The sequence below is a fragment of the Suncus etruscus genome, chromosome X (genome assembly GCF_024139225.1).
Source record: "Suncus etruscus isolate mSunEtr1 chromosome X, mSunEtr1.pri.cur, whole genome shotgun sequence".
In the NCBI taxonomy this organism is placed as follows: Eukaryota; Metazoa; Chordata; class Mammalia; order Eulipotyphla; family Soricidae; genus Suncus; species Suncus etruscus.
The window spans coordinates 20,155,692-20,166,028 of NC_064868.1; the positions used below are offsets into that span (position 1 = coordinate 20,155,692).

Sequence of the window (10,337 nt, forward strand, 5' to 3'; positions counted from 1 at the left end):
TTGGCAATGTTTTTTCTATTCCCTGTGTAAGTTACATACTGAGTACAAAAGCAACTTAAAATACATTTACCAGATGAATCAGTCAGACCTTTATTTGGTCTTTTGTGCACCCTGGGCGCACATAACAGATAATTATCCTGCCTACAATGCCAATACTTCCAAGGCTAAGAAGCTCTAGATAAAATTATTGTTAGTCACTAGTTGATCATTATTGAAACTAAGTAAAGGGTATGAGAACAATACAAATGGTGGGAGCCTATTTTAGCTAAGTTTGCATATGTTTAGAAGTGTCCACAATAAACATTGTTTTCTTTAAAGATAAAAAGCGATCATCTTGCGTTATTAGACATTGTAACTTCTGAAGCAATAATATAAATGCACAACTTTGCATTAGACTTCTAGCTCCACACTCTATATTCCGCATTTGCATTCCCGAGAAAATCGCTTAGTTCCTTTGAGCCTTTTTCCACACTAACAAAACAAGGCTAACTACAGTACCCTTGAGAGCTGGGTTGGGATTAAATAGAAGTCTTAGCCAAGCACTTTTAAAAATGGCTTTGACTGTGTGTTAGATTATACCTTGTTTTACCCAAAACAAAGATCATTCTGGTTTCTCTGTATCTGTTTGTTTACAACCTAGTTTCACCCAAAGCAAAGATTGATTTACATGTAAACCTGGGTGGGACTGGGTCAGGATAGCCTGAATTATCTGTCCTTACTCTGTCCTTATTGCACCACCAGGGGGTGCTCTCTGTACTCAAAACAAAACAAACAAACAAACAAAAAAAACATAGTTCTGGCAGGCAACTAGGGCTCCATATAAAATAGATTACATGTTTCATCCTCAGCCTGGTCTCGATTATTTTGTGCAAGCAACTCTGCTTCAGAACCACTTACCTTGGATTGGACATACGGCATGTGGAGTGATTTTACAACTGTGGACATTGGTGGAGGTATGGTCACACTGGTGATAAAATTCATGTTGGAGGGGCCGGGCGGTGGCGCTGGAGGTAAGGTGACTGCCTTGCCTGCGCTAGCCTAGGACGGACCGCGGTTCGATCCCCCGGCGTCCCATATGGTCCCCCAAGAAGCCAGGAGCAACTTCTGAGCGCATAGCCAGGAGAAACCCCTGAGCGTCACAGGGTGTGACCCAAAAACCAAAAAAAAAAAAAAAAAAAAAAAAAATTCATGTTGGAACACTAAATGTCCAAAATAACTGTATTGAGAACAACTTGGTAAATAATGGTGTTAGAATTTTTTAAATATTAAAAATGCCTTTGAGGGGCTGAAAAAATAGTACAGCAGATAATGCACTTGTCTTGCATGCACTGGACCAGTGGCCTATCCCTAACACCCCATATGGTCCCCAGAGCTTCACCAAAAAATTGTCCCTGAGCACAGAGTCAGAAGTAAACCTTAAGCACTGCCAGGTGTGACTACAAAGTAAAAAAAAATACACCTTTGGGGGCCCTGAGCATCATCAGGGTGACCAAAGTAACCTCTGGCAGTGCAGCTTGACCCTTGTATTGAACCACTGGTCTAATGGTCTGAGAGTAGTTGGTGGGAAACCCAGGACCTCTTGTACATTACTAGGCCCCCACCAAAAATAAACACCCAAAGTCTGCAATGGAGAGCTTAGTTGGAGAACAAAGTTTGATTCCCAGAACTACATGGTGTGGCCCCAAATCAAAATTAATTAATCCATAAAAAGGAATTAAATGCCTTTATTAGATCTTTTTTATTATTTTGTTCTACTATTTTTCAACACAATAATGCCAAGAGTCTATATTACATGGACAGATTATTTATTTATATTTTGGGGCCACATCCAGCAATTCTCAGGGTTTTCTTCTGGCTCTGCACTCAGAAATTATTCCTGGTGGTGCTCAGGGAATCCTGGGTTTCATTTCTAGTACCAAAATGACATTCAAGGTTTAAAGGCTCAGTGCAAAAGTACATGCCTTTCTGGGTTCAATTACTGGCATAGAAAAAAACAAAATTAAACCAAAATACTTTAGCTCCCTATTTCTCCCTCTGATTTGATGAACAATAATAAAACCATCCTGGAGGATTGTAAGGTGGCTTGCATTAGATGCAGCTAACCCAGCTCCATCTCCAGCACTACACCTGGCTCTGAACACTGCTAGGAGTAGCCCCTGAACACCACCAGGTATGAGCTAAAAACACAAAGCAGAACAGAATAAATATATACCCTGCAAAGACCACAGAATGTGGACTGAGAAGAAACATGTTCTCAATAAGATGATTTCACTCATCAACAGGGACACTTCAACATGTCTGGAAATATTTGGGTTTGTCCCAACTAGGGGATAATGACACTGGCATCTAATAAAGGTCAGGAATGCTGCTAAACATCTCGTTCTCAGTGGAGAATTGCTCCCCACTATCAAAAATTATATGACACAAAACATATTCTGCAGTATCAAGACTGAGCAAACCTGGATAGATATGACCGGACACTGTGATGAAGCTTTTCCTAGATAATTAACTTTGTCTTTCTTTGTTCTTCCTATACAACACATATATGTTATTAAAGTTCTGCTTAGGAGAAATCATTCAAAATGTGATTAATTTTTTAAGAGGAAAAAACATGAGCAGATACCTGATTTTATTGACTTTCAGTTTCAAATACCAAACTTGAAACATTCACTGATTGCCTACCTAATTAATAGACTATGAAGGCAGGATGTAACTTTATTACCTAGAGGAAGAATGTACTGAGTCACAACAGCTGAGTGGTTTTTATTCCCCCCATCATTATGCCAAGAGATGGGAGGTAAAACAAAAGGGGCTCAGACACTGTTCCTCAAACAGGACTCAGAAAGCCCATGTCAAATGTGGCAAATAAGTAAAATGTCAAGATATTACTCACAAGAGAAATGAAGCTGGGAGCTGTCTAATGGGTAAAGGTGACTTAATAGTCATTTGATCTTCATGGCTAAGAGGCTCAACAGAGGATATTCAACCCCAGAGACCAATTCACAAACTCTTCTCAGAAAATCTACAGTTGAAATATTCCACACTGATACTTTGCATACAGCCTTACAATTCCATTTGTGCTATTACATGGAATTCTTGTTTCCCTCATCCTGTTACCCACTTCTCACTCTAACCGTAATATTTATCCATCAGCTTGTTCACTGACTCACCAAAGCAGTTCACACCCCCAGGTCTGTCCAATTTCTAAGATCAATCTCAACCCACTCTCACCTCTGTCTTTCCTGCTCCATTCAAACTGAGTGGGTTCCATGTTTTTCTACTCTGTGCCAGAGGAGCTTTTAGAGCAGATTTCTTGACTAGGGCTGGTTGGCGAGGTTCTGCCAGTGTCTGGTACAAGGAGAGCAGGGGTGCTGCTACACATCTTTTTTTGTTTGTTTTTTGTTTTTTTTTTTTTTTGGCCACACCCGGTAACGCTCAGGGGTTACTACTGGCTATGTGCTCAGAAGTTGTTCCTGGCTTGGGGGACCATATGGGACACCGGGGGATCGAACCGCGGTCCATCCAAGGCTAGCGCAGGCAAGGCAGGCACCTTACCTTTAGCGCCACCGCCCGGCCCCCAACTGCTACACATCTTACAGTGCATGGGACAGCCCTCCAACTTCAAAGAAGTATCTACCCCAAAATATCAAGATGGCAAGTTGAGAAAAACCATGCTTCAGAGTAAAGATATGACTTGGAGACACATAATTCAAAATGGGAGAAGGAGAAAGAGATAGTACAATTCTAGCACCATATTGTCCCCAAAAGCACCACTAGAAGTGGCCACTAAGCACAGAGATGGGAACCGTCTCTGAATACCACCAAGTGTGATCTAATACCTGAATTGGCAAATAATTTGAATAGACATGTCTTTAAAGAAGATATACAAATAAGCCTGATACAAATGCTCGATTTCATTAGCACCATGGAAATACCCCAAAACCACAATGAGATAACACTTCATACCTACTAAACAGGCCATTTCAAAAACCAAAAAAAAATATCTTTTAAGTTCAGATAGTTTAACTTTGTAAATTTTTGGAGTTTCTAAATTGTTTACTTCCAAATTAAGGCTAAATTCAATGTACATTGGCACTGTTTCTACTTATTTTCTTTCTTGCTTATGACTTACAATCTAGAAAATTAAAGAAGATAAGGTAGTGGCAAATCATGTGTTTTGAAGCTTACTGCTAAGTTGAGGAAATGAGATTTGCTTTTGTTAAAATGACATTAATAGGCTGGAGAGATCACTCAGCAGGCTGAACACATGCTTGACCTGCAGGAAGCCTGGGTGGTCCCCCTGAGCACTGCTGGGAGTAACTTCTCGAGCACAGAGCCATAAGTAGCCTCTGAATATTGTGTGTGTGGCCCCAAAATAAAACAAATAAATAAAGTAAAATGGAATTCAATAAAAAGATAATGTTTGGTGTGACCAGTTCAATCAAGCTGTGAGAAACTACCCCTGCTAAGGATTTAGAAATGCAAGTGTTAATCTTCTCTAAATAGCTCAAAATTTGCTTTCATTTTATCACCAAGTACCTGACAACTGTACTTAACATAATATTTAAGGCCTGATAGACAGACCTAACTAGTGAATGTGATGGCAGTGCTATGATTCCTTTGGAGGAGCAGGCAGATTTCATTTCTAAATCCCCAGGTTTGATTGCAACTCTCGAGCCCTACAACCCCACCAGAATGCCTAGATATTGTTTCATCATGAACTCTAAACTGCATCTCACCACAAAAACTGCAGCAAGGACAAGTGAAGGGGAGAGGAATAGTAACTGAGTTTTCATTCAGTTCTCCTGTTCTCTGTAGTCCACTCCTGTGAGTGGTATCTTGAAAGCACTGTCTCTTTAGTGAATCAATAGAGAGCTACTACACACAGGCTCCAAATGGGCCTAGAATCGTAGACTATAGAGGAAGAAGAATCTTAGAATATAGTGGAAGAAGCTGTGGCTTTTGTATTGGACCTTGAGCTATTAAAAATTTCAATGTGAAAGAGCTTTATGCTATCACATTACTTTGTGACCCAAGAAAGAAAGGAAAGAAAATTAGTTGCATTAGATGACTTTACATTGAATTTAGAAATAGCAGAAATATTTCTAGAAAGCACTAGGTTAACCATATTATTTCCTACTAGGGCACCTTAGGGGATCCCTGTTTAAATGAATAAATAAAAATGATGTGTAATTATCATATCAATTGCTTGCATCTAAGTGAGTGCTTCTGGAGTTATTTGATGGTGCTTCAAAATCTTTGCTCTCTGAAGTGTGTTTAACATCTCCTTGACTCTTATGTATATTATTAATTTGCAGATCAAAGTTAACTTGGTTCTATGCAAATAAAGAGACTTCAAACAAATGAGCTTTGACTGTAAAAATTTAAACCCATATTACTTAGAACAGAACTTCAACATATTTTGAGGACATGTACTACCATACCTAAAAAAGACACTAGGCAATCATCTTTGTCCATACTGGGCCAGCTCCATAAACTCACTCTTCTTGAAAGAGATGCAAACCAAACCATGAAAAATCATGGGTACACTGCCCATACAGCAGAAGGCTGGCAATCTCAAGGGAAGTTTGTGGATGAAGCACCCACTCTGCTGAAGCCACATGTGCTGCATCCATCGTCCAGAATCACCTCTTTGCTTATGGCACTGCCTCACCTCTCCTCTATGATTCTCTTTGGAGACACCAACCTGACCAAACTTCAGGTTTGATGCTGGTATTTGGGCTGATATCACCAGTGCTTTTTTGAAACAATTGCAGGCACCCTCCCCCCACATCTTCCAGAAGGTCTGGCAACTGAGAACATGCCCCATAAAAGCCATAGTATCAGTAATAGTGTTTTGAATTCCTGGACAACTTAAATTGTTTGATACTGTCATCCCTACAGGAACACAGCAATTTAACAGAATGGACAGTTATGAACAAGAACTTATTTGTTTTTATTTTTGTTGTAAGAACTTATTCAAGAGACAAAATTGATTAACATATTGAGGTAAACTGACATAAGATAATATAGTAACATTAATAACATAACATAACATATAATTAATATAATAATACATGTAAGTCAAAGAACATTTCTAAATAAAACACAATTTTTTCTAATTTAATTTAATTTTTTTATTTTATTTAAACACCTTGATTACATACATGATTGTGTTTGGGTTTCAGTCATGTAAAGAACACCACCCATCACCAGTGCAACATTCCCATCACCAATATCCCAAGTCTCCCTCCTCCCCACCCGACCCCCGCCTGTACTCTAAACAGGCTCTCCATTTCCCTCATACATTCTCATTATTAGGACAGTTCAAAATGTAGTTATTTCTCTAACTAAACTCATCACTCTAAACACAATTTTTTTGATCATAATGACTTACATATCTTTCACAGTAGTATTTTAGGTACATATTAACATTGAATCAGGGGAATACCCATCACCCCCAGTGTTGTCCTCCCTTCAACCCAGTTCCCGAGCATATATCCCTTTCTTCCTCCTTTATCCCCCAGAATGCTAGTTTAACTAAAAGCATATATGTTAACACTAATATAAACCATTTTTTTTTGCAGAAGAACAAGAACTTATTAAACCTTCTGTCATTGTATTAATGCCTTTATTGGAGATAAAATAATTTTCACACACTAGCTTGCCACTGTACTTCTTTTTCTTTCTTTTTAAACTTTTCTCCTGTTCCTTTTTATTTTTTTCCTTCCTATTATTTTTCAGTAACTTTACTCTCACCTATCTGGAAACAAATGTATTACGGTAAACCATGTCAATTATGCTATGCATTTTCTTTAAATAAAGTTAAAAAAACACTGAGGCTAAAAATTAGTGCTATCCAATAAAATTTTCTATGATTAATAAACTATTATGTAACCAAACTATCTAAAGGCCAGCACTAGACTCATGTAGCCACTGACCACTTGAAATATTGTTAATATGACAGAGAAACTATTTTAAAATTTATTTTTAATTAATCTAAATTCAAATAGTCATAAGTGGTTTATGACTGCTTTATTTGACAGTGTAGTTTTGAAGAAAAAAAACAAAATAAGGTCCCAAAATCTGAATTCCTGCCCTACTCTTACTTTGAACATTTTATTCAACATTCAATTTTCTCCATTGAAAATGAGAATATAAATGATACCTACCTCACAGGATTTGGGGTAAGAGGTATTGAGATAATGTTCAAACATTCTCCTATTTCCAAATCAAGTACTGAAGTTAAATATGTGGAAAATGAATAACCAAGTCTCTAAAAGGAGTATCTATTCTAGAGTCCTCAAAATATTATTAAATTCATAATTATCCTTGACGTTCAGATATAATATTTAATGTCAATGCTTGTAACTATCTGCTGATAAGTAACACCATTAGCAATCACCAGAAATGGTCACATGTCAGATTGTGGGTATCAGTGCACAAAAGGGCTGGCAGTCATAAAGTTAAACTAGAAATTGAGGTCTGCTTGTGTAGAAAAGGAATATTGAAAATCATGATATAAAACTTAACATAATAATTTATTTATTGCTGTTACAGTTAAAATATAAAACATCTTGGGTGCCCAGTTCCATTAAACTGTAAGAAATTGAGGTACGGGCCCGGAGAGATAGCACAGTGGTGTTTGCCTCGCAAGCAGCCGATCCAGAACCAAAGGTGGTTGGTTCGAATCCCGGTGTCCCATATGGTCCCCCATGCCTGCCAGGAGCTATTTCTGAGCAGACAGCCAGGAGTAACCCCTGAGCACCTCTGGGTGTGGCCCAAAAACCAAAAAAAAAAAAAAAAGAAAGAAAGAAAAGAAAAAAGAAATTGAGGTACAAATGAGCAGAGTAGGTGAGTGGTTAGGAGCTTGAGTACTCTCATTGAATGTAATCACAGGCATGTAAAATATTTAACCCAGGCATATCAGCTACCAAGGACTAAATGTGCCAGCCATTATTATGGTAAGTAATGACTTATTAGGAGATTTCTGAAAGATAATAAATGTTTGGCTATTTGTGGGGGCTGGAGCAATAGCACAGCAGGTAGGGTATTTGCCTTGCATGCTGCTGACTCGGGTTCCATTGCCAGTACCCTATATACTTCCTTGAGCCTGCCAGATATAAATTTCTGAGCCAGGAGTAAACACTGAGCACTGCCAGGTATGACCCAAAAAGAAAACAAAAAATAAAAGAAAAAGAAGCTTTTGGCTATTTTTCAATTCACAGAAGGTATGGCACATAGTGTTATTTGTCTATATTTAATTCTACAAAAGTGGAATTACTACTTTCTATAGCTGAACTGTTCAGCAACTGAACCTAGCTGTTGATATGGTTTCTAAATTCTAAATTTTTAGAATGAGGCATGGATAAATAAGTGACTAAATTGTCTCCGGATTTACCAGTTAACTGCTGGTGAAACTCAAGAACTTGATCCAGAGAGATAATCCAGGGTAAAGTCACTTATCTTGCACATTACTTTTTTCTCTTTTTTTCTTTTTTTCTTTTTTGGTTTTGGGGCCACACCCGGCGTTGCTCAGGGGTTACTCCTGGCTAAATGCTCAGAAATAGCTCCTGGCAGGCACGGGGGACCATATGGGATTTGAACCAACCACCTTAGGTCCTGGATCGGCTGTTTGCAAGGCAAACACCGCTGTGCTATCTCTCCAGGCCCATCTTGCACATTTCTAGCCTTGGTTATCCCCAGCACTATATTTAGACCCTTTAGCATAACCAGAAGTAATCTCTGAGCACAGAGCTATGCTTAAATCCTGAGTACTGCCGAACATGCCCCCCCAATAACAACAAAACTACAATATTTAAAAAAAAAAGCATATAGATTTCTCCTAATTTGAAGAGTATGGTGGACCAGAAAGAAAATGCTTGCTTTACATGCATCTGATCCTGGTTCAATTCCTGGCCCAATGTTAGCTGTGCTCACAAAGGAAACAAAACAAATCCTGAGAGAACCTGGGATAAATAAGGAAAGGAAGTAAATAGTCTATTAGTTATGCAGCTCAAGTGACTGGGAGAATTGATCCAGACAGCTTTCTGAGAATCATGATGCTTTAACCAATTTAACCAGCTATTCTAATATTCCTAGGGGGATGAGAAAGTTTTGAAGAACTGGGACATAAAAGAACAGGTCCAGTCCACCGAGGCATAAGAAACTACTGGAAACAGAAATTACATTAATGCTACTAAGTCTTTCCTGGTCCACCTTTCTTCCTCATATTGTAAATCCTTTCTACCATTTCTTTAACTCATCCAATTTGTTTTATCTAGAACTTATTTAACAAGGATCCTCTAAAATGCACATTACCCACCAGTAAGGGACAAATAAGGAGTCTCTCATATGTTAATAGTTGCATTGCCAAGCATTTAGAAACAAGTGTTCAAATCACCAATTTGTGACTTCTAATTAGGAGCCTTTTTCCTTTTATAGAATAATACATATTTTGTTCAAACATTCTTCAGTGATTTCAGGCACGCAAAACATCCTTCTTTGTCTTGAGCCCACATGTACTCATACTGATATGACTTTTTCTTAAGAATTTGTTCTTGTCACCTCATGCCATCCAGGAAGTCATTGACAAGCTAAAGAAAATTAACCACAATTTTCTTTTTTTGTGTCCTCTCAAGGTGGAGCCGATCATGCTACCATATCACACAAGGTTCTCTTAATTAGGACAAGTGCATTACATTCACAAACATGACTTTATTGTTTGAATATTCACTTTGAAAGTCAGAGGCAAAAATCACTGGAAAGTGTCTGCCTTACCTTGCACTGAGATCTGGGAGTGCGGTTGTCTCTGGTGTCCTCTTTCATGCTGCATTGCTGGTGGCCCACCATGTCTGCTCCTGAGCCGCTGTCCCTCTTTTCCCGATTTTCTTCTCTTGCTTATCAAGTACGTTTGTGGCACAGAGTGGAAGTTGGTCTCTCTCCAGACTTTCTGCTTTCTGGAGCCTGTGACTAAAGGTTCACCTCCCAGGCACAAGGGATTGAATAAGCAAATATCTAAGTACCTAAATTGCTGGGCACTTTGACTTTTTCTTCCACAAACCTCTTGTCCCCTCTGGGATGTATTCGTTGACAATCGCTGTGCTTTGGACTGCCACGACAGCCTGTCATGCGAGGATAGGCAAGTTGTGGTGAAAGCTGCACTTGTGAAAAAGGCCATTGTTAAATCTCTGGAGCTATGGCAACAAATTCTGCTGGTGAATTAACTGTCATTGTGTGTCGGCTCAACTGATTATGCTCCTGGAATGACAAACATTTTCTCTCTCTTTTTCTTCCAAGATTAAAAAGTGGTCAAGGCCTTGAAGTGTTAATATAAA

General features: G+C 38.7%; 1 protein-coding gene across 1 annotated transcript in view; it reads right to left on the bottom strand.

The window, feature by feature from the left end:
* Window positions 1–10,089, bottom strand: part of PCYT1B (phosphate cytidylyltransferase 1B, choline) — a 330,888-nt gene extending 320,799 nt beyond the window's left edge. Inside the window, exon 1 of the mRNA XM_049766758.1 lies at window positions 9,781–10,089. Coding sequence (XP_049622715.1) covers window positions 9,781–9,852 — 72 coding nt within the window. The 5' untranslated portion in view covers window positions 9,853–10,089. The remainder of the gene's footprint in view (window positions 1–9,780) is intronic.
* Between the last annotated feature and the right edge of the window lie 248 nt (window positions 10,090–10,337).